This window comes from Euleptes europaea, chromosome 15 (genome assembly GCF_029931775.1).
Source record: "Euleptes europaea isolate rEulEur1 chromosome 15, rEulEur1.hap1, whole genome shotgun sequence".
Taxonomy (NCBI): Eukaryota; Metazoa; Chordata; class Lepidosauria; order Squamata; family Sphaerodactylidae; genus Euleptes; species Euleptes europaea.
The window spans coordinates 12,711,827-12,728,344 of record NC_079326.1 but is presented as its reverse complement, the minus strand read 5'-3'; the positions used below and the strand labels follow the sequence as shown (position 1 = coordinate 12,728,344).

The 16,518-nt window shown below is 41.8% G+C and overlaps 1 protein-coding gene across 1 annotated transcript; it reads right to left on the bottom strand.

Annotated features, from left to right (window-relative positions):
* Positions 1-1,438: 1,438 nt before the first annotated feature.
* LOC130487597 (tetraspanin-6-like) lies at positions 1,439-13,185 on the bottom strand. Its single transcript, XM_056861085.1, has 7 exons — positions 13,111-13,185; positions 9,465-9,653; positions 7,735-7,809; positions 5,472-5,567; positions 3,952-4,101; positions 2,928-3,011; positions 1,439-1,527 (listed from the first exon to the last, which is right to left on the bottom strand). Exons 1-7 carry the CDS (start codon positions 13,183-13,185, stop codon positions 1,459-1,461), a joined length of 738 nt encoding a protein of 245 aa, XP_056717063.1. The 3' UTR covers positions 1,439-1,458.
* Positions 13,186-16,518: the final 3,333 nt, after the last annotated feature.

Sequence of the window (16,518 nt, the reverse complement as noted above, 5' to 3'; positions counted from 1 at the left end):
GTGTAGAATATATCTGCTTTTCAAACCAGCATACTTTCATGCTGCCTGGAACACCTTCCCCAAGTAAGGGTACCATTTATTAAGCTGGGGAACTTGCAGTGTTGAGCTGTGAGGAAAGTCTCCATATGAAATTAAGAGATAAACAGGGGTACTAGAACTCTGCATATGTACATGACTAACAATCTGAATGCTTGTTAAATTTAAAGTAGTGAACTATTCAGAATTGTAATTCAATCATCAGGAAGTAAGATGATACAGTATATTTAATAGACCTTTTATTAGTAAGCCCCTTTCCTCCAGTCAGACAGTACTGACATTGAGGGATGATGGTCTGAGTCAGACGATTTTGGGAAAAGGTTTTACATACAGGTTGAAGAGCACTGGGGATAAAATGGACCCTTGGGATACCCTACCTAGCAACTCTTAACTATACAGTTCTGCTTCTCCTATGGAAATTCTTTGCCTACTGCCACGAAGGCAACAAACAATGGAGGGTTGCCCCTTTTGTCCCAAATATTGATTGCAGTCAATCCAACAAAATATAATAGTAGCATTTGATTGTCTCATCATAGAGTTTTCAAGGTAAAGGTTGGTCAGAAGTAGTTTACCAGTGCCGCCTTCTGCGCAGTACTAACCAGGGTTAGCCGTAGTGGCACTGTCGTTGTCTACGAAATCTCTCCGCCAGTGTCACCTTCCACTACTGCTGCTGCCCAGTAGCTAACCTTCAGGGATTCCTCTGCCCCCATCCCCATTGGAACTGCCTGTTCTCTTCTGCGGATGTGGCCATTGATCCCTTAAGGAGATGGATGCATCTTCGTCTGGTGTCTCAGCTGTGACCATTCCGTCTTGAGTGACTCTGCTAGGAGTTTAGTCTCTTGATAGAGTCTAGACCCCTTACGGTATTGCTCTCAGCTTCCCTGACACACACAAACCCCTCACCATGTTAAGGTGTGCATCCAGAAGGGGTCGCCATGAGTCAGAAGCGACTTGATGGCACTTAACACACACACAGCATTTGATGCGGCCAACCAACAGGTCTAATTAGCAATAACAATGGATAGCCCTTATCCAAATGTAGCGAGAGATCAGCCAGTAATGCTGTCTGAGACCTACAGCCTGACCTGGAGCCATACTGACATGGGTAAAGTATGGTAGACTGGGGAGACCTAGATTCAAATTCCTACTCGGCCACAAAGGTCACTGGGTGTCCTTAGTCCAGTCTAACCCATCTCTCAAGGTCATCATTAGGATAAAACGGAGGGCAGAATCATGTATACTGTGCCGAGCTCTTTGGAGGAAGGCAAAGATTAAAATATGGCAGGCTGAATTCTCTGGTTCTCACCTTTTATGATAATTCATTGAGGTGATGTAAATGCTTTATTTGTCACTACACTGTAAGCCAGACAAATGATGAACAGTATAAATCCCAGCCATAAAATTCTTATCAGCTTCTGAAGTTTATTGAATACTTTCATAGTTTTCTTTCAGCATTCTCAGCAACATGTAGCAAAGTACGATCCCAGTGAGCTGACCAGAGAGAGAGAGAAACAGAACACACAAGTTGTTAGTTTTGGCTGCGTATCACATTTTGTCTATATATATAGATAGCATTATGATATCCTGATAGCCTAATCGCATTTAAGTCAGTCATAACTTTCTGTTGAAAGTTGGGATTGAAACTGGTGCCTGCAGTGAAGCCTCCAACTGTGCAAGACAGGACCCATTATTTCTGAAATTCATCATTTAAATACAAACACATCTGGCCAGTTCCAGGCCTTCAAAATCCAGAAATGAGATCTCATGTTTGTCTACCTCATTAAAGCACAGTATGCTTTATATGTGGCTTTTGGCACATTACTGTAGTAGAAGGAAAGTGGCTACATCTGTACCTCTTCCCATTTCAACAGGCAGGACTTCAGTAAACTCTGCTATACAACACAGGTACGACATAAGAAGCAGCCACAACCAATATTTCCCCATGAAGGGCACAAAATCAAGTAAGCAAGGTGGTCCACCACAAGAACTTTTACCAAGACTGTAGACTGCACAGAAATGCCCTAGAATACCTGCCATTTGTATCTGGTGGCTCTGAGGTCAGTTTGAGACATATGAACATCAGAAGTTAGAGAATTAGCATGAAATTCATGCTATCTTTGCCTGACTATTTTCAGGTACTTATCACCCTCTTACGGTTGTGAGGTCACAATGATGCACTAATTCTAGAAGTCACAACTCAATATATTCCCCAGCCAACCTCTTATTTTAGTTTCCCAGTCGTTTGATAGATTTCTTTACATGTTTTTTTTTTCTTTAGAGTTCTTCTCTCATTAACATTTTGCCTTATTTCTTGGTCTCCTGTTATGTCCTGAAGCCACCTACCTTTACTTCAGGTTCCTCTTTCACAAAGGAACTATTCACAGATTATCTCCCCTTTTGGATGCAACCTCCTGGCCTTCCAGAATCTGTCTCAATTCTCAAATGGTTTAAATTGGAGTCTGGACAGCAAAACTGTTTGAGCAACTGAATATTCCGCACAGTACGCTAGCTCAACTAATTGAGTGTCACCATCATAATCACAGTACAATTTAGTCCAGAAGAGCTACCAAGTCTATTTTAATAAACGTTCAGTTCTTCCAATCAAGGTTATTTCATCAGTTTTCTGCTGGGCCGTAGCCACCTTGCCCATACATGAAAGCCTGGATTAAGTCCCAAAATGCATGGACAAGTGGGGACTGTATTGATTTTGCTCTGTAAAAGTCAGCTCACTCAGAGATAACACGGGGAAGTTAATGCATGTGTGCATACAGAAGCACATAGACAAGGCCTGTAGCAAGGAACAGAGCCCAGCATAGCTTAATAGGGGAGGGAGAAGGTCTCCACAAAGCTTAAGTTTATATTTAGCGGACAAGACAAACATCTCTTCTTACCTGTGTAAGTCCAATGAAAAGCCCAATCCCTCCAAATATCATAATGTGTTCTTCGACCCAACTTTTCAGTTTAAGAACACATCCCTGCAAGACAAGAGAGGTTGCAAAGAATATTCCACCAAAAAGGAATGGGGTACATGAGACATGCATTGTTGGGGAGGGGCTGTGGCTCAGTGGTAGATATTTGCTTGGTATGCAGAAGGTCCCAGGGGTTCAATCCCTGGCATCTCCAGTTAAAGGGACTAGGCAGGTAGGTGATGTGAAAGAACTCTGCCTGAGACCCTGGAGAGCCACTGCCGGTCTGAGTAGACAATACTGACTTTGATGGACCAAGGGTCTGATTCACTAAAAGGCAGCTTCATGTGTTCATTGTAGATGTTTCTTCAGACTGAGATGGGGAGGGGGGGAAAGTCTCCTGTGTTTTTAACAAGGGAAAACTCAAAACCATACAATGTTTTGCTTTTTAGTCAGTTTGAACAATTTTTGTAGCTCTAAGTGACCATTCCTGTGTTTTTAATAGCTGTATAACAAGGGAAAACCGAAAACCATACAATGTTTTGCTTTTTAGTCAGTTTGACCAATTTTTGTAGCATTAAGTGACCATCCCAAGCAAGAGTTATTTGCTACATTTAAATATTCCAATTTAAATTATGACAGCATGCAACACTGAAGTCAAGATGGGAGAAGCTAGCATTTCACCATCCTAAGATATAGTTTGCAGCCACTAGACCAAGGCTAGACACTGCTTCATACTAGTCCAAGACATTTGGGAGAACACTGCTGGACTTCTCATCCGACCGCTCTTAGCCTCACCATATTCCTGAGCTGCTCTGTTTCCGACTAACTGCCAACTTAGTAAAGCTGGGTTAGGTCAGTAGCCCAGCATCAGAATTTCCAATGCCATCATTAAATCTAAAGAGTACTCTAACAAATGCTACCTTGATGCAATTAGGAAGAGTTACCAGGCAATCAGCTTGAGTGTCCTTTAAAAGAGGAGGAGGCAAGATGTGCATACTGCAAGTACCTGCTGGTTAATGTTGGCCCCCTGTTTACTTAGATCTGTGACACAGCTTTTCATGTCTAGTTTACAGCAGCTTGCTGGGACAGTTGGAGAGAGAGATCCAAATGTGGTGTTCAGCCAGTCCGTATAGTTCTCAGCACCACAACATTGGAACTACAGTACAAAGGTTAAAAAAAGAGAAGGGCAAAAAAGTTTCAAGCAAGAAGTTTGATAGAGAAGGCTGTTCTTAATGAAAAGCAGAAGAAACTTCATTTTCTAATCACATTTTGTTCAGCTGCCCAAGGTTGGTGAGCTGAAAGAGATAAGACAGAACCATCGTTGTGACTACCCAAGAAATGTGTGCATACCTTTGGCCCAATCTCATATTTTGTCAGACAGGTTTTGCAAGTTTTTGCAGAGCTAAAAAACTTCCATTCCAGAGAAGATATTGGGCTGTGGGGGAAGGGGTTGGGTTGGGACTAGTGATGATGATTCTATAAAATCACCTCTTGAGGGGCAGGAACTTTAGCATTGATATTTAGGCTGGAAACAAGAATAGTTTTATTCTCCTTCCCCAGGGCCAATTGCTGATAACAAAGCAATTCTAAGCTACTTTCCCATCAGAAATCCCCCCTCCCTGCAGGGAAAGCAGGAAGTCCACAGACTGAAGGGGAACTTTCACATGGTGATGTGCTTATTCTGTATACAACTTGTGGCATTCCTGGGGCTTTCCTCTTTAAACTGGAAAGAAACAGGTTTTTGTTATTTTCCAGGTTAAAGGGGGAAATGTGGAGTGGCTGTCTGGATGCTCCACCTGTGAAGATATAGAGACAGGGAGAAAAGAGAACTGAACTCCACCTTCAGAATGGCAAAGTGCAGCTCTTGCTGAACTGCACTGTAGTGTTACAGCATGGGGGAGAGATACTTTCAGGGCTGCAAGAGACATTATTGTACCTGCACTTTTGTGCAATCGTGATGGGGAAAGGGGAGTGGGTGGCAGCAGTGTGTGGATCAGGGTGAGAGTGCTGGCAGTCTCATCCATTCCTGTACTGCTCACTGCTTCAGGGGCACATTTTTGTGCCTTTGGCAGCAGCCACAGTTAAATGTATTACAGTAATGCCAATAATTTGTCAAAGGACCAAACTAGACATGTGGGTTTTTAAAGAGCTGGGCCCAGGTTCCCTACAACATCTGTGGGGAATGGCACAGAATACTCCACATGGAGTAGCAAAAACAGGGAAATAATCCCTCCCCCAGTGTTGTTTCAGCAGGGATAGTTGACTGGAGGGAAAGCAGGAGACCTTCCTCTCCCCATTGCCCCAGCAATGGTTAGAGCCCAAACAGGCTCTCCTTTATTTTGTAATTGTCATTCTCAAGTTGGGTCCAGGGAATCCAGACCCACCTCTTTAAAAACCTGCACCATCTAGTTTGTCTTCAGTCATTCTGCTGTTTTTAAATGGCATTCTTCTTAACAATTCTCCCTTTTCATAAAAATGTTGGCTTTACAACCGCTCTTAATACTTCCTAGAGAAAAAGTAGCTTACCTGTCTCTGTAGACTATCCACTGCTTTAGTGACTGGCAGGTCAAGATTATACTTGTCCAAGGTCTCCAAGAAGCTCCTCAATAAAGTCTGATGCAACTGCATTAACAAACACATTTTGCTTAATACATGGTGGTATACAAGAAGATTCCCCACATACTGCTTTCTGAAGTCAGAAGAAAATTAATGTGCAAAATGAAGGAAGAGAACGATTTCTGGGGGCAAAAGGATCCCCAAACCTACAATTGATCTTAATTTATTCCATAATTGGTTTGGAAGGCTTGTTTTAGCTCTCCACTTAGCCATGGGCCTTGAATAGATCATTCCCTCAGACAAGTCTATCTTTCCGAGTTATTGTAAGGGTTGTATTTTATATAGAAAAAAATTAAAAAAAATCTGAAGAGAAGGGGATAAAATATATCCTATTTTCTAAACAGCTGGGAAACTCAAATATCTTGGACGAGATGTTATATGCAACTCTTAAGATATGTTAGGGTGTCTTCTCCACTAATAAGACAAGCAATTTAAATGCTTCTCAGACCCCCTTTTTAGGGTTGCCTGGAGAAAAGTGTCCCATTCCTTGAACAGAGGCCTAATGCGTAGATACGGGCAGTTGAAGCTTTTAATGGTATGAAGATAAGTAGTGACCCATCAAGCCTCTATTAAATGGACAGGACAGTTGTCAACTCTACACTTTTTGCACATCAGCTAGAAACAGGGATACACACCTTAAAGTGAAGGAAACAGTTCTTGCATTAAATCTGGATAAAAAGTAGGTACCAGCTGCAATAGTCAAACATCATACAAAAGAGCATGTACATCTCTACTCCATAGCCCTGATTTGGCTGCAAAACCTCTTAATACATGGTTGGCGGCTGTGTTCCTTGCAGGGCTTCTGGTTTTACTCATTTCTTTTCTGAAGTCTGGCTGTTTAATTGATTGAAGAATGCAGCCAAAGTATATATTTCCATACTGTCTCCTCCTAGATTTTATTCTACATTTATGAGTGAACAGCAGGTGGTTTCTGGCTTAAAATTTCTGCAATTCATTAGGTTGTTGTTTTAGAAGAAGGTTTAATCCAAGCAGGGAACATTGTTTCAAGAGAACGGATTAGTAGATCAAGGGTTCAACATCTTGAAAGATACCACCACACAACTGTCTGTTGCAGAAAGGCCATCTGGCTGGGGCAGAGATGCACCCTGAGATACAGGGTGAAGCACCGCACTGGGTTGAACTCTGCCATGCTTTTTTTTTTTAAAGAATTTTTATTAAACACAATGCACAGCAAATAAAGTAATATTAAAAGCAATGCAGAACAGATACAAAAACACAGAACCTGGGCTGTGGGGAAATGTGCAAACTTCTAATTAACTCTGTTAAGAGGAATTCTCTAAATTCATTAATAAAAATAACAACTCACAATGTATTACAATAAATGTAAGATTAAAACATACAATTTTGAACCAATTGTCCAATTTAGATTAACAAGATGGCATCCTAACTTCATAACTGCTTTTTAAAAATAATAAGAATATCCTCGATGGTGAGGATGGTCTAGGCGGGTGATGAACCCTACCATGATTGAGCAGAATGAGCACAAACAGGTCTTCCTCACCTTCCCCCAACATCCTCCTCTGCGCCCCAAAAAGCCTCCACTGAGGATCAGGTGACCCTCCAGAACAAAATGCCATATTGTCCAGCAGGAATGCTGCACTGAAGAAGAGTTAGGCAAAACTGTGCACTGTTGCACTAGACGAAGAAGCTTGGCTCAGAGGCTTGCTAATGCAAAAGGGGGCAATTTTGTTCAATGCCCCTTCCTTACTGTAGCCCCCGTGCCACATGGTATATTGCTTGTGAATGTTTCCCAACGGCCTGCAGAGACTGTTGAGGGGTACCAGGGTAGTGCTTGCATATGGAAGAATCCAACCCTGAGACAGTTACCTTCAATGTTAACATATGCAACTACAAGTTACCATACAAGTTACCATACTACAATAATTTACAGGAGGCTTCTCATCTGCTTGCATTTCCTCAGAATCCATAGCTTTGTTTTGGGGGTGAGTGAGAAGAATTACTCCTTTCTGGGGAAAGCACAATGAGCATTGGGCCTAGATTTCAAGAAATCAAGCAGGAGCTCATCCCACTTATATTGGCTGCCCACACCTCCTGGAAGACATTTAATCTCAAGATCAGACTGTTTCTATCGAGACCTTAGAGCTGGAGAAGCAAATTGATATTATTTTGGAGCACACACATATGCACTTACCTTCTTTCTGTAGGAGTAGGCAGAAGCAACAACTATGGTTTCAACAAGCAAGACTGCCAGCAGCATACCTATGAACTAATAATGAGAAGTCAGGTGTAACTTTAAATGGTCATCCACTACAAATGACTCAAGACTGCATCCTGATAAGTGTTGGAAGTACACAGAAAATGTTGGCACCCTCACTTTCTGAGACTCAGCCATCCCTGGCTCCCTTCCTCATCTAATTTTAATCCATCTAAGAAGCCAAGCTTACTTTCAAAAGACCCACAAAGCCAAATTCAACATTTATCCATTACTTTTGGCACCTATATGCTTGTAAAGGATGAAGTAATGATTAGGAATAGTCAAAAAGTCAAGTGGCCCATATATGGTTAAAAAACCTATTTTGGTTGGAGGGCATTTAAATGGCCCTTTCTAGAACATCTTTTAGATTGGGATAAAAATGCAGCACTAATCAAGCAGTACCTATAGTCCTGAAATCAACTGGCAAATTAAATACTTGTTCTGATGGCTCAAGAAGTTGGGATACCAACTCTGAGTTGGGACATTCCTAGAGGTTTGGGGGAGGAGGGAGCTCAGCAGGGATGTGATGCCATGGAGTCTACCCTCCAAATCTGCCATGCTCTCCAGAGGAACTTGTCTCTGTAGTCTGGAGCTCAGCTGTAATTCTGAGAGATATTCATGTCCCATCTGGAGGCTGACAACCCTATAGGAGACTAGTATTTACAGTAGAAAGCAGATCTCAAAACAATGCTAATCCTGCAACCCTACAGGAGACTAGTGTTTATGGTAAAAAGCAGATCTCTAAACAATTCTAATCCTCCAACTTTTCATCACAAAGGGTACTATAAGAGGTTAATGTGATTCCCTGGGAAGATTTTTGTCCTGTTGTAGAGACCAGATACTTGACTGGTTTTTAGTTTAATAAAGACTGTTTCCATAGTTGCTCAGTAATGGGAGGGAGAGTACAAGAAGATAGGTGTTCAAGATAAATTTCTCTCATTTAATACTGACTGATATGTCTCTTAATAAAATAAACATAAATATATGATTAGTTTGTTATACCAAGTTACTGCAACAACTGTTGTCTCTGGGAACCTTATTACAAGCAATGGGGGGGGGGGTGACAAGATAGTCCTGGAAGGACCAGCTTTCCCAGCACAGGCATGTCACTTCTTGATATGCCAGTTCACACAATCTCTTGAGGGTAAGAACCAGGCAATCATTGGCTGAATTTCTGGCAGCTCCAGTAGCAAGTGTTGGGAAAGCTTCCTCTGCCTGAGGTTTTGAAGAGCCATTGCCAACCCAAGTAGACGATATTCACCTACATGGACTAGTGGTCTGACTCGGCATAAAGCAGTTTCATATATTTCATAGACAAATCTAGTTTCACCCTGGAATTTTAAGGCTAAACTTGTGTGCTATTCATGGCAGTTTTCAGCTCTTTTAAAAAAATAGCTTCAGATGCTCTTGGGTAAATTTCTGGATCAACTGAGTACTATGTACGCACATTGACTTACCATCAGGCTTAACCCCTCCTGTACATCTAGGTATAGATATATACAGTTTTGCTTTAAGAAGACTCTGATGTACTTTTCCCCAAATTAATCATTTTATGTCCAGTCATAAAGAGAGAAGGTATGAAAAATCCAGTCAGAGCCAAGAGATGTTTTTGAATAAATCTGAAGTTTTTTAAAAAAAATATGTTATATGAAGACATATTCACTTACCAGTTTGATCATCCTTGGGTTGTGCTTTTGTAGGGCAACTGCCCCAAAAGTAGATACAAGGATGATCATTGTGCCAACAGTCATGATGATCACAGGAACTCCTGAAGCACTTTCATTCACCACCACAAAAGTATCATGAATTTTCACTTGAACTGAAACACCTACGCACATTAGCACAACTCCAGAAATCTAGAACAGTTAAGAGCTGACAGTCACTAACAGAAGCTCTGAAATATTATTATTGGTAAAAGCAGAAACACACTTAGTCCAACATTTTCAAATTAAAAAAAACACTTAAAGAAGAAAGCCAAGTACATCATAGTGGGATACAGTGTCTTCAAACACACCTCCTCCAAAAGGCCCTTGTCAATCCCGGTTCAGTGCTAGGCTTGCCAACAGGCCTGAAAAGAAGTGTCCTGTCCCTAAAAGCCCATCAAATCAGCTGAAGTCTCCCTTTCCGCCAATGAATACGGTTTTTAAAGAAGGGAAAGTTGTACCTGGACAACCAAACCTGCCAAGAGTTTTTTTTGTTTTTTTGTTTTTAGTTTGGCAGAAAGACCAAAGAAATTAGTGCAGGAGCTCTCAACTTTTTTGAGCCCATGGGCAGATTTGGAATTCTGACACAGCATGGTGGGTGCAGCAACAAAATGGCTGCTGCAGGAGGCGGAGCCAGCCACAAAGTGATTGACATAGTTCAGCTTCAGTAACATAGTGTAGATCCCTGTGCTGTAGTGGCAGCTGCAACATTTTAAAAAATCTGCACAGCCAATCAAATCTCCAATAGTCAATCAGAAGCCTTGCTGGGCAAAAGCCCCACCTGGCCCCGCCCACTTCCTAAGAACACTTGGTGGGCACCATGGCACCCATGGGCACCACGTTGCGGACCCCTTAATTAGTACATTGAGAATTTACGATCTACTTCTCTTTCACCTTCAATGTTGACAATAGGGTTGCCAACCTCCAGGTACTAGCTGGAGATCTCCTGGTATTACAACTGATCTCCAGCCGATAGAGATCAGTTCCCCTGGAGAAAATGGCCGCTTTGGCAACTGGACTCTGTGGCATTGATGTCCCTCCCCTCCCCAAACCCTGCCCTCCTCAGGCTCCGCCCCAAAAACCTCCCACCGATAGCGAAGAGGGACCTGGCAACCCTAGTTGACAGCAAGATTGTAGTCCTGTAGAAGGCATGGAAGATAGCACACAAGATACTTCTATAAAGCCACTAATATCACTCAAGTTTACTATGGACAAGAGGCATAAATGGTAAGAAGAAAATCTTAATTTCCAGACGTTAAAAGCCCTTTTCAGTTATTATGTTTTAACACAGGGTATGACAAGAAAGTGCTCAGTTCTGGCACATACATGTTGAACCTGAAAACGTGCGCACTGCCCCTTTCAGATAAAATGGCAACAGCATGTATCAGGAGGATGCAGTCTCCTTATATCCATGGTAAAATATAATGCTGGAAAGTATTTAATATTAGACATAACAGATTAAGAATCATCTAGCATACTACAGAAGTAGAAGAGATCTTCAGTTGTAGATTTCCAACCTTCCCCACCCCCCAACAAGATTCCTCCATTTTAGCATCTTCATAACAGGCATTTACTAGTTTAATTTTTTCCCAATTTGGAAATACAGTGAAACATTCAACTCACACATGTTTTACTAATCGTAGTAGAATTAAAGTACAGAAAATAAGGTGTGCTTCTACCCAGAAGTATCAGCATATATGGTCTGGGATCAAGCTGGCTACAAACAGCAGCAGTACCGCTTCATCCAGAATTACTTCAGTCTAATCAACAGCTTGCCCTGACCTGGATGGCCCAGGCTAGTCTGATCTCATCAGATCTCAGAAGCTAAGCAGGGTCAGCCCTGGTTAGTATTTGGATGGGAGACCACCAAGGAATACCAGGGTTGCTGTGCAGAGGGAAGGCACTGGTAAACCACCTCTGTTAGTCTCTTGCCATGAAAACCCCAAAAAGGGGTTGCCATAAGTCAGCTGCAACTTGACGGCACTTTACACACACACACACACACAACCAACAGCTTCACTTGAAGTAACTCTGAATAGGATTATACAGTATGTACACACAGCATGAAACAGATGCATCCACAAGCAGTTAACTATCTAGTACATTTTAATTCCATCGTCCCTCCAAGGAACCCAGGATACCATATGCAATTCTCCCTTCCTATTTGGTCTTCATGAGATACAGTATTTACTCTAATGCAAGACTAGGTTTTTTCCCCAGGCATGTCATCAATAAAGGTCATCTTAAATTCACATATAAGTTACAGTAATGTCCAAATCTAAAAGTTTTTTTTTTTTGTATAACATTTTCCAGAAGGGTCATCTTACATTCAGGGCCATCTTCCTTTTGAGTAAATGAGACTGAGTGACCCAAGGTTGAGTCTCTCGGGTCCTATACCACCTCTTCTAAAAGGACATTTTTTAAAGAGGACTAATGGTAACTCAAAACTAAAGAGCAAGAAACTTTTTTGGGGAAGAAAACAAGTTATTCACAGCTTGCCCAGACCTCACCTATAAGTATTTATCAGGAACAAAATCCAACAGTTTAAGTAAAGATACTTAAAAAGGTAAGGGTAAAGGTCCCCTGTGCAAAGCACCGGGTCATTCTTGACCCATGGGGTGACGTCACATCCCGACATTTCCTAGGCAGACTTTGTTTGCGGGGTGGTTTGCCAGGGCCTTCCCCAGTCATCTTCCCTTTACCCCCAGCAAGCTGGGTACTCATTTGACCGACCTCGGAAGGATGGAAGGCTGAGTCAACCTTGAGCCGGCTACCTGAAACCGACTTCAGTTGGGATCCAACTCAGGTCGTGAGCAGAGCTTTTGACTGCAGTACTGCAGCTTAACACTCTGTGCCACGGGATACTTAGCACTGTCTTAACGGATACTTAGCACTGTCTTAAAGATAATTACAGCTAGAATGTTAAAGAGTTCTATGCATTCAAGGAAATGTAAGCTTGGGTTGCTTAGGCAGGAGCCCTGTACGTTGCACCGCTAACAGATTTGGAAACTGATCAGACCATCAAAAACAGCTTGCAATGTAGTATCAATATCAGATATTGTTCAAAGTATTTAGAGAGAACGAGACAGAGTTTTTAATGTACCCATTTTGGAGGAGCAGACAGGATCCCAGTTTGTTTGGCAGAGAAGTAAATTTCTCAGTGTAGTTATGGACTTCTACGACAAAGAAGTGAGAATAGATAGTAGAACTCTACCTCTGCTGAAATGTATTAGACAAAGTCAGGATATTTTATCAAAGCTATATAAACTAGTTAACAACAAGACCCATTCTGTTAATAGTATACATCTTGGATGCTTACTTGAGAATCCCTATTAGAAGAGCACTAAAGTAGTCTTACAGAATTTTGCAAGGGAGAGCATTGTTCTTGAAGTGTGCTACACATACAAAACCATGCTCAGTTAAATAACAAGCATTATGAACATACAGAAAGACTAGCTATAGTGTTATTACCGGTAATTTATAAACAAGAATAAATAAAACTTCTCAAAAGTAACAAAATTAGCATTTTCAAAGTAAAACAGAAGCTACTGAAAGCAGCTCTGCCTCATTAAACCCAAAGCAAACTCGAAATGAATGGAAAAAACCTTACCCAAGAAAGTAAAATAATCAGCCATAAGCCAATTTTAATGAACCTTTCTTTATTACTACTCTCTGTCTTCTTCATCTTGTCCTGTGCTTCCTACGACCATCAATGAGACTGGATATAGTGACTCTAATTATAGCTTCTAATTATCACACTTGTTACCAATTTCAAGCAAATGCTCCTTTTTATGGCAAAGATAAAGAGGAACAGATTAAAGTTCAAATCTTGTTATTCACTTATAGCCTTTCTGGAATAGAGAACCACCCCATATTAATCTATCACTTTGTTACCAAAACAATTCATTTTTAAATAGGCCCCAATATATTGGACTGCCAGTGACCAGATAGAGATAGACTGCTGCTTTTGCTGTTTTATAATTGATTGCTAGCTTATATTAATTGTGAGTAAGCAAAGTTAGGTCAAACTCCTTGCAATAGTATAGATAATTGCATATTATAGAGCATGACTAGGAAATTTTCTGAGCCTCTTTAGGCTTTCTGTTATAGATGAGAGATAAGTACATAGGGCCCAATGTAGTTACTTCTTTTTTTAATGTGCAGGGGTGTCATGTGAGCCCCTGAGTTTTACTATTGAAACTAATTCAGTCTTTAAATTCTACAAACGTCACCTTTTGAAAAAACGCAAAAATGTCTAGGTGTCATGGTGCAAAACTTAGAAGCGAGGGTGTCTGAAATCTGAATCCACATGCTATAGTTGTAGTTAGGTCAACCCATAACCAGACAGATTATCTTGACCTATAAGTGACCCCACTGTGGCTGAACTGTAGTTAATTCCAGTAAAAATGGCTATCCAACTTGATTCAAAACTTGCAGTGAATGATCTGATGTGGGGTGGTGGATCTGATGCCTCTTTGACTCTTCCTGCACTTTGCTTGTGCATTTGTAAATGAGGTGAAAAGTACCAAATACATCCATAAGTCACCAGTGTGCTCTTCTTTAAAGGACACCAGCCCAGGAATGCACTACCCCTGGACCTTCCTGTCACTGGAAGAAGTGAGGAGGAAGTAATGCTATTTTAGTGATAGGTATACTCGAACTGCTTTCAGGAACAGCAAAACCAGGTTAGACCCAAGATCGACCAGAGTGGTTCTCTGCTTCGCGATCTACTTAAAAAGAGGTGCAACGTGTGTCCATTTAGCTGTTCTGTTTCCCCAGCCAACAGCTGGTGTTGGAGCCGCATCAAAGCTGACTGGAACGGCCACATGAGCACCTGCATGGAATCATAAGACTGTCTTGCCAGTGTGAATTAACATCAACAGACTCGGTGGGATTTTTTTCCTCCAAGGATGGATTAACTCCCAGTATTTTACCAGTGACCTAACACATGGCTTGGCCTTTACGTAGATGAACAAAGCAATAATAGCCATCAGACCCTGGCAGGTCTGTTTGGCAGGAGCAAAGCTGTCGGGATTTTTAAAAAATAGATGTATTGAAGCTTTAAGCATTCCAGTCTGCGCAAAAGCGTTGAAGTGCAGAGCTTTGTGGCTGGCAAGCACCAGAAAGTTGGACAATCCTTGTCGCAACAGCTTGGGGCCCTCTACCAGGTCTCGGGCTCCACAGTGGACTCAGGTTGCCAGCTGCCTGGAGAAAATATATTCTGCCCCTTTAATGGAGACTTACTGGGATGTTATTTAACAAATGATATGTACCTCCACGTCACGCCCTGAACAGTTTCAGCTGCCCATTCCCACACGTTAAGCCTTCATTAAAGGGACAGGGATTTTTTCTCCAGGCCTGTTAATAGAGTTGCCAACTCTAGGTTAGAAAATTCCTGAAGGTTGGAGGAGGGGGGAGTGTAGCCTGGAAAGGGCAGGGTTTTGTTAGACAAGGGACCTGAACAGTGTATAATGCAACAAAGTTCACCCTCCAAAGTGGCCATTTACAGCAAAGGAATTGATCTTTGTAGTCTGGAGATCATTTGTATCAGAGATCTCCAGCCCCCACCTGGAGGTTGGCAACCCTTTAAGGTGACTCCAGCCCTGTCATGTTGGAACAGCATGTGAATTTATGTAGATTTTGTACATAGTTGAATGAAATATTGTCACATACTCATGCAGCGGAGAAGGGCAGAGTGACTGAGTTGTGGGATATGGCACAATGGCACAGGAAATAATCAGTGGCTCAGTGGTAGAGCACCTGCTTGGCATGCAGAAGGTCCCAGGTTCAACCCCCGGCATCTCCAGTTAAAGGGATTAGGCAAGGAGGTGATGTGAAAGACCCCTGCCTGAGACCCTGGGGAGCCGCTGCCTGTCTGAGTAGACAATACTGACTTTGCTAGACCAAGGGTCTGTTTCAGTATAAGTCGGTGTTCATGTGTACTATCTCCGAGTCTCCACAGGAAGAGGGCTCAAAATGCCTATTTGTAGCAATGTGTGACTTAGGGATAGGATTACCAGCTCCAGGTCAGGAAATACCTGGAGATTTTGGGGGTGGAGCCTAGGGAAGATGAGGTTTGAGGAGGGGAGGGACTTCAATGGAGCATAATGCCATAGAGTTTACCTTCCAAAGCGGCCATTTTCTACAGGTGAGCTGATCTCTGCAGCCTGGAGATCAGTTGTAACAGCAGGAGATTTCCAGCCACCACCTGGAGGTTGGCAACCCTACTGAACAAGTCTAAGCAGGTATACTTGGAAGTAATTCTTTTTTTATTCCGTGGGGCTCAATCTGGGGAAAGTGTTCTTAGGATTGCAGTATTGGTTCTCAGTATTTCTATGAACACCAGCTTTGTTGGTTTTATTTTTACTGTATTCGTTGTAGAAAGAGATTTTTGTGCCTGGAATAATATTCTTGGAACCTGACCACAGATGCCGTCTTTATTTCCAGTTAAGCATATTACATGCAAATCCAGGAATGTCACCATTCCATTGTTCACATTTCCAACTCCAGCTGCTTAGATAATTGGCTTCATTTAAGATTAAAGTGTTTCCACAATAAATAAAAGATTGTGCATGTGGTGCTATTGCAAAGTCTTTCTACTGCCAGTCAAGCGAGAGAAAGAGGCACTCTGGATTTCCAGACTGTCTTAATATAGTTTGGAATTTGTGGTGCAAAAATTGCTAGGTGTGTTCATTTCAATATCTAGTCCAGTAAGATATATCACAAGGAGCCAATGTAGGTCTGGAAATACAAGTCAGATTTGCGCATTTATGGCAGAACCAGTGAAAGTTAAGTTCATCGCAGTCACTTTATTTCAGTGGGAGTAAGTATGAAAAGGATAACACACACAATACGCACAAAATGCAATACAATATGGGACGACGCATATATGCCATACAACATACATGTATTCCATAGAGTTATTCGTGTCCTGCATTGTAACTTCATGGTGTTGTACAACACGATGCTTTATCTGGGCTTTTTTATGAGCATAAAGAGAGCTCGACCCGATCAGGTT

Bases quoted from the DNA above. Each gene is read 5' to 3' on its own strand.
- LOC130487597 (XM_056861085.1), bottom strand. From the start codon at position 13,185: ATGAAGAAGACAGAGAGTAGTAATAAAGAAAGGTTCATTAAAATTGGC. The intron at 9,654-13,110 runs GTAAGGTTTTTT...TAACTGTTCTAG, and splicing joins TGATTATTTTACTTTCTTGG to ATTTCTGGAGTTGTGCTAAT. The intron at 3,012-3,951 runs GTACTTGCAGTA...CTTGTCTTGCAG, and splicing joins GGGCCAACATTAACCAGCAG to GGATGTGTTCTTAAACTGAA.